The sequence below is a fragment of the Vulpes vulpes genome, chromosome 14 (assembly GCF_048418805.1).
Source record: "Vulpes vulpes isolate BD-2025 chromosome 14, VulVul3, whole genome shotgun sequence".
NCBI lineage: Eukaryota > Metazoa > Chordata > Mammalia > Carnivora > Canidae > Vulpes > Vulpes vulpes.
Window position 1 is genome coordinate 85,749,626 of NC_132793.1, and position 15,755 is coordinate 85,765,380.

Sequence of the window (15,755 nt, forward strand, 5' to 3'; positions counted from 1 at the left end):
GCAGGAACCTCAGTACTGGGGAGACCAAGGCCTTCATCTATTTCCTTTAAAAACGTAACATGCCTTTTAAGTCAATACAGTAACTTCCCAGGGCATTTAAACGCTGTCTACAGGACCATCAGTAACACTGCCAGGTCTCGAGCTTATGGAAATGCCAGCTGCTCTGCACCAAGACACACACCAGAGTGCACTGCTGCAGGCATTAAAAAAAAAAAAAAAAAAAAAAAAGGTGGGGGGAGGCAATGTAGCTCTCATCTCAGATCAGAGGCTCAACAAGTTGTGTATGCTACAGCCACACAGCCACACCTTAGAGTACCACACAGCCAGGAGAAAGAACGAAGGTGCCTCAATTAAACCCCTGCCTGGAACAAAAGCCTGTGGTAGGATGTATTTGCTATGATCCTACATATGTATTTTTCACATGTCTGTGAAGATGCACATGCAAGCATACATGCAAGTCTATTAAGAGGGTCTGGGAAGAGACGTGCCAACTTGAGGTGACAGTGGTTCGCCAGAGGAAGGGAAGGCTGGCACATTCTGTCTACATACTTGTGCACTGCTTGAGGAGTTTCACAACTAGGCCCTACTGGCAGCCTGGGGCTGTGAGGGAGCAGGGAGTAGGGCTGAATGTATCCTGAACAAAGTGCTGGCTCCCTGCCAACCTGGCTTTACCCTGGGTAAAGGAGATACCAGTCGCTCAGCTCACTCTTCACTCGATAGGCTGCTGGTCCAAGGCAGCTGCACTGGGGAGCACCTGGGAGGGGTCCAGGTGGCAAGCAGTGTGGTTGAAACCAGGCTCTACAATCAGAGTCTGTGTTGGGGGAGGGAGCCTAAATACCAGGCCCCAATATCTCACTGATGATCAAATCCCTTGTTCTGTGGCTCAAGATAAACTTCACTAACCCCACCCGAATTATTACAGGAAATGGCTGAATGCAATGTTACTCGACTTCCACCCCAACCCCAAAGAGGGCTAGGTGACCAGGGATATGTCTCTTTTGAGGCCTGCAGGAAGGAGGGGCCGTGCACAGCACAGTGGCTCCCTATCCAGTCAGGTCCCCCAGAGCTGCTAAAATGGGCCCAGCCCAGGAAGCACACAATTGGATGTTTTAGCTCGAGGGGCTACAGGGAAAACAGAGCACAGAGGCATTCTGAAAACAATTCTTTGTGAGAACAAATAGGTAGGAATGTATTCAAGGCATCTCTGCCAAGAAAGACTGAGTGGGCCATTCTGCTGGTGGCCCACCAAGCCCCACCACACCAGACAACAAGCAAGAATCTCTAGGTGAATGATCTGCCCTCAGAAGGCCCTATGCCTTTCTTTCTGAAAGTTCTGAATGTCCACATCAAAGCCCTTCAGCCACCAAGGAAATAGGTTCCTGGTCTTATGACTCCCCAAGGAGTCATAAATTCAAATTTCCAGATCTGGGTTGGGAAGTTCTGATTAGCCAAATAATAAGTGGCTTAAAAAAAAAAAAGTGGGTTGAAATGCAAAAATGTTAAGTCTTTGTTTCATCGAGTTTTCTATAACATCAACAATTACCTATATGCGACAGAGTAATCAGTCCCCAAGTCACTGGCACTCTTTTGCATTCAGGGAGTGGGTGTGGGAGATTGCAGCAGAGTCAGGGAAGGCCAAGTCTCCCCCAGAATCAAGGTTGAGTTTTGTACTTCCCAAAGCATTCTGAAACTCACAGCCTCGTTTCCCACAGATCTTCCAAGTGGCCAGGGGAGACATCACCAAGCTGCAGGGAGGTCTGGGGGCCCGTCCTTGGCCACAAGGCTAGACAGAGAAGGCTGTGAATTGCCTTTTTGACTAAAGTGGTTTTGATATTCACCCCCCCCCTGCCATGAGATCAGTATGGGTGGGTGGGATGGTGGTGATGGAGGTTCCCAGTGGAGTAGAAGGCCTCGCATGAGACACCCCCCCCCCAAAAAAAGCTGCTGGGAGCCCACAAACCAAACCAGGGCTACCTCAGAACCAAAGTCTGCTGCTCAGGTTCTCCCAGGGTAGCCTGGCCTCTCAGTCCCCCACTGTGGCCTGTGGGCTACCCTAGTATCCTCTATGACCACCAGCTAATTATGTTCTGCACACCTGGCACAGGCTCCCTAGAAGAGCCCTCCAGCAGAGGCTGAACCAGACACCCCTCAGAGGCAGGTTCATGGTTCATAATCAGATTCACCTGGGGCACCATTTAAACTGTATGTTGGGCGGATGGTCAGTATCTGGAACTGGAAATCTACATCTGCAAGGGCTCCCAAAGAAACCTGTACACTCCTGACTCGGAGGTCTACATCTGCTCTGGAGGTAGGGCCTTGAGTTTCTGCACACCTGGAGGGTGAGGCCGGCTCCTTGCTCACAGCACAAGGACAGCACACTGCAGTCGGTGTTGGTTTCCATCCTCTCCTGTTGCTTCAGGTTTCAAAGCACCCCAGAGAGACTGGGTTCCACCCCACTGGGGGAGGCCCGGGTTCCCATTGCCTCTGCCCAATCCTCTGGCCTAGACCTGCTCAGGAACACTAGAGCCTGAACCAGGGGGGCGAGCCAACCCAGAGGCTACCCTCCAGCTCAGGCCCCGTCCAAGCCTGCCCCGCCCCCGACAGCGAGCCCCGCCCTCGGCCAGCCCCTCCGTGGTTCTCCAACACCGCAGCCCTGCGGAGGATCCACTGGGAAACGGGCTGGAGGAGCGTCCGATCACTCAATTACCCGTCCAATACGGGCCTCGGCCCCCAGGGCGGCCCTCAAGCCACGCCCCACGCACTGCCCCCGCCTCCGTAATCTGGCAGCTCCGGGATCCTAGCCTAGCTTGGCCCCTCCTTCACCGCCACACCCACCCTTGCACTACAGTTCCCAAGCAGAACCAATATGCCTACACTAACCCCACCCCCTATCTCGGTCCACACACCCTTAATTCGTACTCACAAAGGGCAGAAAAGGCCCCGCCATTCACCCTCGACGCCCCCACCACCGCCAGCCACGCGATTCGGGGCGGCCACGGCAAGGACCAGAACCGCGGCGGCAGCCTCCGAGGTAAAGGCTGGTCTGAAATCCGCCGGCTTGACACTTGCAGACCTCGGGACAGCTCCGTTCCGAACTCGCCAAAAGAAGGGGGTCTTTCAGCTCCAGGGTCTTAGGACTGCGATTTTTGAGTCAGGCTTTTAGTCCACTTCTTTACTGTTTTATAAATGTAAAACCTAAGTCATTGGTAACAAAGTAACTGCACTCGGGTTTTTAACCTGGTCCAAATGTGGAAAAATCAAGTGTAACAAGAGTCAGCGCGAGCCCTGAGGAAAGACACATTTCTTTCAAACCAAACTAGGAGAGAAAGGCATGCCATCCATTAAAGCACAGCTCCCACGTTTGTGCTTAAAACAACAACAACAACAACAACGAGAAACCCCAAAGACGAGGTTCCGGGCCCGTGCGAAGGGGGAGGGCTGCCCCGGGGTCGGAGGCCGGGCGACGGCGCGCTGGGGCCGCCCGCGCGCACCCGACGCCGGCAGGTGAGAGCAGGGCGGAGAAGAGGGCGGAGCGCAGGCCCGGGCGGACCAAGGGGCGCTCCTTTCCGGGGAAAGCGCCCCGAGGCCGAGGAGCCCCCGTGGGTTGGGCGCGCCCCCGCCGGCCGGATGGGCGGGGCTCCCACAAAGAGCCTCCGGCGGAGAACCCGGACCGCCCCCCGCGTCGGCCACTGCTGGCTCCGGCTTCGACAAGTTAAACCTCAGAGCGCTGGAAAAATTACAGGAAGAGGAGAGCGAAGAATGTGCCGAGTGGCTGGAGGGAGCCCTGTCCCCGCGTGAACTTCGCCCGCCGCTCGCCCGGGCCGGGCCGAGCCGAGCCGAGCCGAGCCTGGCCGGGCGGGCCCCTCCCCTCCCTCCCCTCCCTCCCCTCCCTCCCCTCCCCGCCCTCCCCAGCGCGCGCCCGCCCGCGGGGGAGGGGCCGGGGCGAGGCACCCCCGCCCGCGCGGCCCCCAGGCGCCCCCGCCGCCCGCCTCCCCGGAGCAGCACGTGCGGCCCCCGCTCAGCGCGCCCACACCTGCCCGCGCCGTCCCCCAGCCCCCGCGGGGTCCACGCCCGCAGCCCGGATGACGACATCCGCCCCCGCGGCCCCGCCCGAGAGCGCCCGGGGAGGGGGCGTGCCCGGCGGGGGCGCGGTCGCCGGGCGGGCGCCGACTCCCGGCTCCCGGCTCCCAGCTCCCGGCTCCCGGCTCCCGGCTCCCGGGGCCGCCTCGCCCGGCGCGCGGGGCAGCCGGCAGGACCCCGTGGCGGGAGAAGGGGCGAGGCCCCTGCCGCCCCGCCCCCCCCGGCCCCCCCGGCCGCCCCGGCCCCGCCGTCCCTCGAGCCCCGCCGGCGGCCCGGGGGCGTGGCCCGGTGGCCGGCGCCGTCCCCGTCCGCGCGCTCGGGGCGCCCGGGCGGCCCTACTGACCTGTGTGAGTTCTCAGGTGCGCCTTGAGGTGCGAGGACTTGCCGTAAACTTTCTCGCAGCCCGCGTAGTGGCACTTGTGCTTTCTCTGCGGGGACTCGAGGTCGGCGCGGCTTCGGCCCCGCCGGCCTCTTTGTCTGAGGCCGGGTTCGCCGCTCCCCGCGGGCCCCGGCTCCCGCTCGGGCTCCAGCCCCGCCTCGAGCTCGGCCTCGGGCTCGCTCCACGCGGGGCTGAGGGGCGCGGCCGCCGCACCTCCGCCGCCGGGGGAGGCGGGCTCGCGGGCGGGCGGCGGCGCGGGCGGCAGGCGGCAGGGGGTCCTCGCCTTCCGGGCCGCGGCGCCCTCTCTGCGCTCCGCCGGGGAGGGCGCCGGCGCTTGCTGGTTGAGGTCCGCCAGGATCCGCGCCACCACGAAGAGCGAGGCGCTGTCCTTGCCGTCGCGGCGCTCCTCGACGCGGGGCAGCGAGGCGGCGACAGCGGCGGCCGCGCCCTCGGGTCCGGCCTGCGGCCCCTCCCGCGGCCCGTGCACGACCGCGCGGCTCGACATGGACACGAGGCACTCGGCGGCGAAGTGGTCCACATAGGCGGCGGCTGCCATGCTGCGGGATCCGGCCGGCGGCCCGGCGGCACTGCTGGTCGCGGCGAGTCGTCAGCGGCGCATCCGCACCCACGGCCTCCGGAGAGCGGGCGGCGGGCGGGGTGCGGGGGCGGGGGCGCGGCGCGCCCTCTCCGCGGGCTGGGCTGGGCGCGCAGCCGCCTCTGCCGTCACCCGCGCGGCTCCGCGTCCGCGAGGCGCCGGCCCGGCCGGGCACCGAGGAGCGAGCGCATGGGGGGCGCGGGCCAGTGGGATCCCCGCGCGGCGTCAGGGGCGGCCGGTCCTAAGGATGCCGAGCGGCGACGTCAGGGACTCCCTCGCCGAGTCGCGGCCGCAGCCTCGCCGCGCATTGTGGCAGGCGGGACGGCCGCCGTGCGCGCCGCGGCTCGGTGTGGGCGGCCCGGCCCCGGGGGTGGGCGGGGCCGGGGCCACATCTGGACCCGACGTCAGCCCCCAGCCACATCCTGGCGGCGCAGGTTACAGGCGGCGGCGGCCGCGGGGAACGGCGCGCGCGGAGGGGGCGGGACCCCCAGAGCGCGCGTCGTCGGGAGCGAGCGCCCGCGCGCCCACGCTCTGGGAGGGGGCGTGGCCTAGGGCAGCACGGGCGGACGCCATTGGCTCGTCGGTGGGCGGCCGGACCAACCCCAGCGGCGAGAGGGGCCGGCCCGCCTCGGGGCCTGCGCGCGCCAATGGGCGCGCCCGCGTGGCCCGCGGGAGGAGGAGCGGAAATTTGAGCCGGGAGCCGGGCACGCTGACGCAGGACGTCCGAGGGCGGCGGGCCGGGGCGTGGCTGCGCAGGGACCGCTCTCCCCCTGCCCCCAACAGCCGGGAGACCGCGGGACGTTTTCCTGCCGGGCTTCCCTACGGTGACATCCTCGAGCCCGGGAGTGGAAGCGAGCGCTCGGGAGGGCGCCCCTTTGTCCCTCCATCCCCGCCTGTGAGGGGCGCCAGGGATGGGTGCGCCTCGGCGGGGCTCGCCTCCCCTTCTCTCTTTCCTACCACGGCGACGTTTGCGCGGCGAGGAGGCGTGTCCGCTCGGCTGGGCGCGGGGCTGCCGGCCTGGCCCGGGGGCGGAACCACTCCGTGCCCCCCCGCCGCGGCAGGGTTTCGAGGTGGCAGCGCCTCGAGACGCGGGCGCTCGCCCCCTCCTTGCTCTTCCTCTGCTGAGCTCCCGGCCTCGGGGCGGCCCGGCTGGGAGCGAGGTCACGGCTGGGGCGGGGCCGCTCCCGCGGGAAGGACTGACAGCGTCCCGGTCTGGTCCCGGGCGGCCGGGCACCCGGAGGGGATCGCGCTGGTGGGGAGCCGGGCTCCGGCGGAGCCTGACGACTGGCCCCGGGCAGGTGGATAACCTGGCAGCGTGGGTGACGTGCCCACCGCCTCTCGTGCTTGCAGGAGTGAACTACGTGCGGGCGCACCGGCGCCGCTGTTCAGGGAACGCGGGGCCCCTTCCTTCTCGCCCCAGGCCTGCTGCCAATTCCTCTCGGCCGCCTCCTCCCACCGCGGTGGGAAGGCTTCAAACGCCACCAGCTGCGAGGCCCCCGCCCACCGCGCCCCACCCACGCGCCATCTGGGCCTGGCGGAGCGAATACTCCGGGCCGTCCAGTCCGCGTCCTCGTGGCCCTGGCCCTTCCAACTGGCCCCGACCGTCACCGGCGCCCCGCCTTCACCCCCTCGGCCCCACCATCCTTCTACAGGCCTAGCCCTCGTGGGAGGAACCAGTGTACAGCTTCCCGCTGCCTCGGAATGAGCGCAGCAAGCTCCTTCCCGGACCCTCGCCGGCAGCCCCTGGACTGGAAGGCAGCGCCTGGGACTGCAGCCCCTGGGCGGTTTGCCTTAGTGGACGGATCGCACGTGTCAGCCGACGGACCGCGCGGGGAACCTGCTGGGTGGCAGCAGCCGAGACGCTCGAGACGCTGGAACCGCGTGGACCTGGGTGGGGTGGAGGGTAGGCAGCGTTATCCTGCGCGCAAAATTAGGACCGGCCATTTCCCACCGAATTAATATGAGGCCTGGTGAGAAAAAAACGTTTTTCCAGGTAACGAAGAAGGAACTGAGAGAGAGGTTCTCTGTGTCACGGTGAAGAGCGAGCGCCCTCCGTGTTGGTAACCGACACCCTACGCTTACCTCTCCCTGATGGAGCCGGTGCCCTCTGGGAAGTCCGCAGGAGTGCTTCCCTGGGCTGGGCTCCGTAAGGGCCATCTGGGTCACATCCCTCCAGGAGGGTCTCCTGACAGGAAGGAGTCGTTCTGCCAGGCAGATTGTGTTGATGACATTTAAGAGGTTTGTGTTCTGACCAAAGAATGATTCAGAATATTCCCGTAGTCCTGCCACATGCCACAGTCACTTGGTTAAAGTTGGAGCTGGCCCTTCCCGGACTTACCGGCATCCATCCCCTGCCTGTTCCTCTCCTGCTGCAGTACCCCAGCCTGCACACACACACTGGCTGTCCTCCTACAAGCATGCACTATTCTAGGCACTGGGCCACAGCCATGGGCAAGACACCTGCTCTGGGTGAGGGGAGGCTGGCCTGGGTCGAGGTCCTCTGCACTGCCACGCACCCCACCCCCATCCACAGCCCAAAGCTGTCCTTAGGCCTCTGGGGTGCTGAGTGCAGTCTCCCTAAGGGTTTCAGCTGTGCCCTGTGGCATTCTGGATGCAAAACTCAGTTCCCTGGTTGGTTTCTCAAGCATTTGATGATCGTTCACTGAAAGCCTCAGACCCTGCAGCCTTTACCATGTAGAAGTATGTTCCAGTATCGAGAGATGCATTTCTCCTCCCCAGAGCTGTGAGTAGTCCGTGTTTTTCTTCTTATGTGGTATTCCGGCAGAGGTAGCTTATGTATAAACGAGGGTGGGTGGGGATCAAGTGTCAGATGGGAGGAACAGAATATACAAAAACAGAGTAGGGAAGATCAGATGAGAACAAGTAGATGGAGATGGAGATGTGTCTGGGAGTAAAGAGGTTCAAGACTGAAAAGGTAGCTAGGGTTTCTGGTAAAGGTGGTGAACTTCTGGAGCCTCCTGAAACTTCTGGAGCCTAAAGAAAGTAAAAGGAAGCATCTTGGGTTGGGAGACACCAGGCACAATTGACAGCAGTGGTGCCATAACCACTGCTGAACAGGGGGATTAAATGAACTTAAAGATATTGGATACTGAGACTAGCCCCTGCACCCCTCTTGGCATTTCAGATTGCAGGGGCCAGGAGACAAAGGGTCTTTTCTGGAGCATCAGACCGGGCCAAGGGAAATACTTCAATTTTCTGGCATCTGTGGTTGCCCAGCTAAGTCAGATCACCCCAAGGAGAGGCCACTGATAATGAGCCCCACACATGTGTACAGAGCTTCTAATCAGTCTTTCACAGGAAGCCACAGCTGACCTGGCATCTCAGGAAACTGGGGCAGGGGAGGGGGGGAGCATGAAATCTAGAGCCCCAATGGCTTTTTATTTTTTTATTTTTTATTTTTTTTTATTTTTATTTTTTTCCCAATGGCTTTTTAAAAAGCAACTTGGAAGAAACAGACTATACAGAGAGAAGTATATGTCAACATAAACTACTAATAACGTCATCAGAGAAATTAAGATACTGCCACCCATGAAGGCAGGACACCTATAAAGAAACATTCAGAGAACAAACAAAATTTAACATAAGATAGCAGAAAGGATTCAGGAAGGGGGAACAAGATAAAGTTGAGGAAATTCCTATGAAAGTAGAACAAGGGGTGCCTGGGTGGGTCAGTCAGTTGAGCACCTGGCTCCTGATTTCAGCTGAGGTCGTGATCTCGGTCCATGCTCAGGACGGAGTCTTTTTGTCCCTTTCTCTCTACCCATCCCCTGTTGGTGTTCTTTTTCTCTCTCTAAAATAGATAAAATCTTAAAAAAAAAAAAAAAAACAAAGAAAGTAGAACAAAAAAGAATGCCAGAAATGGGAAATAGAGAAAAAATTAGAGGAGCATCCAGGAAGTCCACTGATGAAATAACAGGAACCCGGAATGAATGATCAGAGAAAACACAGGGGGTGGGTGGAGTCATCAATGAATTAATCCAAGAAAAGTCTCCACTACCGAAGAATGTGTGTTGAAAGGGCCCTCAGGGAGCCCAGCTCATTGGGAAAAAATAGTCCTACCCTCAAGGAGATTGCTGATGAAGTTCAGAATAATGGAGACAAGAAGCGTCCTGACAAAAGAAGCAGGTCACATAGAGATTGTCAGGAGTCAGAATGGTTCTGGGCTTTCCCACAGCAACAAGTAGACCAGGCAAGGGGCAAAGCCTTGGGAAATCTAAAGTAAAATTGCTTTCCATGTTTACCCAGATAGTACAAACCGAATATTTTTAGATGCGGGAGGTCTCAGAAAATTCGCCTTCTAAATAAATAAATAAATAAATAAATAAATAAATAATAAATAATAAATAATAAATAAATAATAATAAATAATAAATAAATAAATAATAAATAAATAAATAAATAATAAATAATAAATAAATAATAATAAATAGGCCTTCCATACATCCTTTCTCGTGGTAGGAAGCTACCAGAGATAATGCTTCCAAAATGAAGAATTCAGTTAACAAAGAGGGAGGCATGTGGTCCAGGAAGCCTTCCACACAGGAGGGAGAGAAGCACAGAGGGCGAACAGACCAAGCTGGGGTAAGTCAGACGCCCTGGGGACACCTCTCCACCAGGTGAAATAGGTAGAATCCCTATATAACTCAGAAGAGGCTGGGCCATGCTGCAGTACAAACAACTTGCAAATCTCAAAGGTTTATTTCTGGCCACGCTACGAGTCCATAGTGAGGCACCCAGGGACAGGGAGGTTGATGGGGCAGCCACTGTCTAGAACATGGTGGTCATCGTGGCAGAGGGACAGTGAGAGCACTGACCCAGAGGTGTCACTCACATAAAATCTACCTTCCCCCTCCCCAAGTGGGCCTGACCCACTTTCAGGAGCCTTTTAAATCTGGACCTAGAGGCCAGTGACATGGAAATCTGAGCCTGAAGGGTGACAGGGATTTGAGGCGGGGGGGATTCTGCAGTGTCCAGTTCCAGGTCCAGGACCTCTGAAGGAAGCTCAGTGGTCCTTGCATGTGTGTGGTTCATGTGTGGCTGGCTCATACAGTTCTTTTTAATCTAGAAACCTATGACCTAAAGATAAATTGTCCGTTCCACACTCCCGCATAGCACTCCTAGCCCCAATACACAATCCCAATGCACAGGGGGTAGAAAGGGACAGAAAAACACAACAAACACTCTGATTCAGAAAGTGGAGGAGTGGAAGAGTCCCTGTAAACAGTGTCCATAGCAAACCTAAAATTGTGCCAGACAGGTATTTTCCCCCACCCAGAAGTGAGGGTATTCCTGGAGTCATTTGAATCCATGCAATCGAGGAAAGCCTGGCCAGTGCATTTTTCTTTGGACTCTCACTTCACCCTAAGGAGTTCTTCACCTTCATCTTCTCTGTCTCCTTCTCCTCATTTGTGCACTCTCTCTCTCTCTCTCTCTCTCTCTCTTTCAAATAAAATCTTAAAACACACATACACACAGGGGCACCTGGGTGGCTCAGTGGTTGAGCATCTGCCTTGGGCTCAAGGTGTGATCCTGGGGTTCCAGGTCAAGTCCCACATCAGGCTCTCCATGGGGAGCCTGCTTCTCCCTCTGCCTATATCTGCCTCTCTTTATGTGTCTCTCATGAATAAATAAAATCTTAAAAAAAAAAAAAGAACATTGATATAAACACAGGGAAGACAATAAATACAGTCCATGCCTCTCATTTAAAACCAGGACAGATATGAGAGGCATTTTAAATATGATTCCTTAAGAGACATAGGCTCTAGAGCAAACAGTAAGTTTTAACCATTTCCAACCATATAAGAACACAATGAAATGCACATTTCGATGTTCACTGCTACATGACCCTTTGGTGAAAATATTATAACCAAGGAAGAATTATAAAATATTCTGCAATGACAGTAAAACAGTAGCTATAGTGTAATTATACAGCATTAGATATATACTTAAAGGTTTTTTTAATGCCTTCAAACTTGAGAACACCAAACATACAGAGGGACAATATCAACTTACAAAGTCACAGGTCTGGAAATGTCAGTTCACTAACTTGTGCATATTTTAATTTGTATTTCTTCCTTCTGTGTCCTCCTTCTCTGTGGTGTATCTCATGACTCTTCTGGACAATCCTTCTGGTAGCTTTCCTCTGCTATTTAGACACCCCGGGTCAACACTTGGGTACATTTAGTGGCCTGACTGCTGGGGCTTTGCCACTGATGGTATACCATTCTGACCCACATCAAAAGGCTGAAACTCATTGATTTTTTTTTAAGATAAAGTATTCTCATTTTAAATAATATTAACTGATTAAATTAAAATATAATTGACTTCTTACCTAATCTGTTTGATTCCAGTCAGCTACATTGTCAATAGCCAGTTTCCGGTGCATTTTGGTAAATGCTATTCTCTCTAAACTTAATTGCAAGTTCTTTGAGCCTCTTGATCTTTGATGGTATTAAGTAATACCCTTAAGTCTCTTTTCTCTGATTCTTCCAAGTTCTCCCAGGTGATGATTTCCCAAACATTCTACCCCTGGACACATGATGGCCATCCTTCTAGCCTCCACTGTCTCACTGCCTACTCATTAAAACTTAAGCCAATGCCACAAATCTTATTTTCTTTGCAGCAACACCCCACACGTGGTTACTATTCTCTCAGTCTAGAGCAGCTAAGTTATGGTATAGTAACAAATGATTCCAAAAACTCTGTGGCTTCAAATACCAAACGTTTAATTCTCAGTACATCAAGAGTTATCTGGGGGACTGCTCTGGGTTATGATCAGTCTCACCCCAGCATTCAGATCAATGGGACAGCCATGCCCTGGAATACTGACAGTCACTTGTGTTCATAATGGTCACAAGGACTGCTGGCCCACAGGGAGCCAGGTGCAGACCCAAGATGTCCCCAGAAGACAAGGAGCTGAGAGCTATTCAGTGAAGCATTAACAGTTGCCACAAAACCTGTGACTTCCACAAAATGTGACTTCTGAGGATACTAAGAAAACTGGAAAAGAGTTTGGGGGTTGAATTAATGGTAAGTACATGGAAACAAAAAAGAAAGCAATCAAGAGCTCCAAAGAAAACAAAAGGAGTCCATTGTAGTTGACCACTTGGCTCAGTTACAGAGGGTATTTTCATGAGATTTAAAAACATGGAGCATTGCTCTAATGAACTGTTCTATGTCACTTTAATGGGCCCCCTTTTTTTTTTTTTTACACACACAGAGAGGCAGAGACAATAGACAGAGGGAGAAGCAAGCAGCCCAGTGTGGGACTTGATCCCGGATCACTCCCTGAGCCAAAGGCAGACACTCAGCCACTGAGCCACCCGGTGTCCCTCTAATGGAAGTTTTTGAGGAGTGCACACGGGCAGAGGAAGCAAGAGGAAAGGAAACTAAGTCCACAACTACATATGGGGCAATAACTGACAGCACCCCAAACTGAAAGCCCAAGAGGTAGCAATATGATCATGCTGTGGCAGACAAAGTTCTAAGATGGCCCCAACATTCTAGTCCCCAGTCTACATATACTTCTCCCCATTATCAAACGCTAATGCAGGTGTTTCTGTAAAGGCATTTTACAGATATGATTAAGGCCCAAATCAGTTGACCTTAAGATGGAGAGGTTATCTAGTAGGCCTGACCCAATTACATGAGCCAATTTATCTGGGTCTAGGGGTCAGAGATGGGAGATCAAAGAGATTGGAAGCATGGGATTCAAATTGGGATTCAATTGGGATTTGAAGTGGGAGAAGTTTTACATTGCTGGCTTTGAAGATGGAGGAGAAACAACATGGCCGGAAACATGGGTGTCTCAGAATGGCCTCCAGATGACGCCCAATTGAAACTGGGACCTCAGCCTTATGACTGCCGAGAACAAACTTCAACCACAGTCATTGGATTGGAAGAGGGCCCTGGGCTCTAGTACAGAACATGACCTGGGTGGTACTTTGATTTTGGCCTCATTAGAAGCTGAGCAGAAAACCCAGCTGCCCCATTCCTGGACTTTTGACCTACAGAACTGCCAGATCATAAATGGATGATTCAAGCTGCTAAACCTGTGGTAATCTGCTACACAAAAGAAAATTTATGCATGCCCTATTTGAGTTACAGAAATAGGGGAAAGAGGCAAGAGGGATTATTTCTGGGGAAGGGGAAGAAAGGGAAGTTGAGGGGTTACTGTTTCATAACAAACCTTGAGCCTATAAGGTATCTGCATATATAACTTTAATGTAAGGAATAATCCCAATTAAAAGATGTGTTAGACTACGAGAGCACTCAGCCACCAGTTTCTGTAGACTGAATGCTTGTGTCCCTCCGCACCAAATTCATAGGTTGAAACCTAACCCCTCAGGTGAAGGTATTAAGGGTTGGGGCTTTGGGGAGGTGATTGGGTTATGAGGGTGGAGCCCCCCTCCCCATAAATGGGCCTAGTACCCTCATGAAGAGACCCCAGAGAGCTCCTTTGCCCCTTCTGTGTTGTGAAGACCCAGTGCTATGTGAGGTTCGTATCTATGAACCCGGAAGTGGGTTATCACAAGACACAAAATCCTTGGCACTTTGATCTGGGACTTCCAGCCTCCAAAACTTTGAGAAATAAATATCTGTTGTTATAAACCACCAAGTCTATGGTATTCTGTTACAGCAGCTCAGATGGACTAAAACACCCATAAAATCTATCCCCAATTTCTACAGCAGTGACTGACCACACTCCTCACTCTCCTGTGCAGTTACATGTGACCTCATGACCAAGTTCTGAGGGAGGGAATAGGAGTGGAGGGGCAGTGAGCTGCTTCTGCACTGGGGCCTTTAAGAGGATGGGTTCTGTCCTGCATGTTCTCTTTCCCCTTCTGCCAACTGGGTGATTACGACAACAAAGTCCTTGGGGATGACGGAGCCACCAAAGAGAAGAGATTGGGACCTAGAAACCTGACCAGCAGTGCTCTCCTGAATGGTGACTGAATTTGAGCCACAGTTTGGGGCCTACCTATTACTGGGGCTGAGCTTGCCCTAACTAATATAAAAGTGGAAGTGAGAGGAGGGAAGTGAAACAAAAACAATAAAACAAGGTATAGGAAGAAGGGGTTTGATGCCAGGCAAAGCGAGGGCTGTGCTTTGTTCTGCAGTGTTATTCTCTAGGATTGGTTTCTTGGTGGCAGCCAGGCTGTGGGTTGCCAAGTCTGGGCATCCATCATCTTCCCTACTTCTTCCCAGGGCAGCCACTGCCTCTAAGTCCTGCATCTACTCACAAGCCATGGCCCAGAGCTGGGCTGAGGGTGGCTGGGATTTATCCAGGATCGCCTCGTGATTTCCTGATGCTAAGGCCCTCCACCCATAGAAAGCAAGCAGTATCCTCTTCATGCAGCCCAGGGGTCACTCGTAGACTCCCACCTGCTCCTATCGCCTGACTTAGCCACAGTATCATAAAGAATTCTTGCTCCAGAGAGACTTTCACCCTGAGCCATCGCAGTACTCAAGTTTGACCATTTCAGAATCAGATGGTTGGATGGATGAGAAACTTCTGACCCAAACCTCATCATAGTCGTTGATGGCTTGTTGCATGAAAAGGAGAACAAGCCATTCTCTGTTGTATGACATGGGGGAGGGGTAGAAAGCTGTTTTCATGTCCCATCTCCCAGTGGTCCTTGAGTACAAAATAATTCATCAGGTCCTAAATGATGAAAGCTGGCTTCACATCTGGTGCATGCTTACACAGCAGAAGATTAAAACCAGAAATGCTTCTGAGACCAGCCATTGAAAGACCGAAGAGATATTTACAGTGTCTGCAACAAATGTAGGAGGAAAGCATGTTAAAATGATGGATGGTCCCTTCCAGGCTTGCTGGAACAGATGGCTCCCACTCGTAAACGTGGCAACCGACATGGGATTCCACTTTCCTTCCTGATAATCTGGGAAGATCTCTGTTGCCATGATAATTGCCTATTCTGTATGTCCCCTCCCAGTCTCGCCCCTTGGTCGTCTACTGTTCATAATCTGTGATCCTCTCCCTGGGTGGGTGTTCAGGGTCAAATGCTTCATTTCATCCTTTGGGCATGAGTCTGATGTTTCTGCCGAGCCCCAGCCAGTAACAAGAAGCCCCAAACTTTGGGAACACTTCAGAACTCCCCTGACACATTGACACACATGGAAATGCTACAAGGAAAGTGTCATTCCTTCCTATTTCACAGGGGAGAAAACTGAGCCTCTGTCAGCTTGAGAGACATCCTCCAGGACATGTGTAGCAAGATGCACAGCCTAGAGTGTCAGCACAAGTTGGTGCTCCCAGCCTATGGGAAGCTAGCTAATTAATGTGGGGATTTATCAAATCAATTAAATTAGAGCAGGGCTGGTCCATTCTAGGCTCTCATGGAAATCCTGTCTAATGAGTATTCTCGTTAATGGGATTGGGAGGATTTGCAATAGACAATATAGGATAAGGCTTTCTTTAATTCTTGGCTGTTTGCATGTAGGACTTAGTAAAGAACAGAAGGGTGGTAAGGTTTAGCTGACAGTATACAAAATGAAGCAGTATTCTTTTATGCTAGTACTCTAGATATTGCTTAGGCATCATAAAATCACAGAAAAGGGGGCTGGAGACAATCTGCTGGGTCATGCCCACCTGATTCACAGGTGAGCTCTTGGGACACATGGGTCTGTTGTCACCTTCTGAGGGGACAGGGAATATCC

General features: G+C 54.2%; 2 protein-coding genes across 2 annotated transcripts in view; one reads left to right on the forward strand and one right to left on the reverse strand.

Annotated features, from left to right (window-relative positions):
• The window catches only part of KLF13 (KLF transcription factor 13), a 50,114-nt gene extending 45,099 nt beyond the window's left edge, over positions 1-5,015 (reverse strand). The window contains exon 1 of the mRNA XM_025986408.2: positions 4,424-5,015. Coding sequence (XP_025842193.2) covers positions 4,424-5,015 — 592 coding nt within the window. The remainder of the gene's footprint in view (positions 1-4,423) is intronic.
• On the forward strand, positions 5,014-13,688 carry LOC140595455 (uncharacterized). The gene is made up of 2 exons (XM_072737049.1): positions 5,014-7,797; positions 9,534-13,688. The coding sequence occupies exon 1, from the start codon at positions 5,014-5,016 to the stop codon at positions 6,358-6,360; it is 1,347 nt and encodes a 448-aa protein (XP_072593150.1). The 3' UTR covers positions 6,361-7,797; positions 9,534-13,688.
• Positions 13,689-15,755: the final 2,067 nt, after the last annotated feature.

Coding starts and splice junctions, on each gene's coding strand:
- LOC140595455 (XM_072737049.1), top strand. CDS start 5,014: ATGCTGCGGGATCCGGCCGGCGGCCCGGCGGCACTGCTGGTCGCGGCG.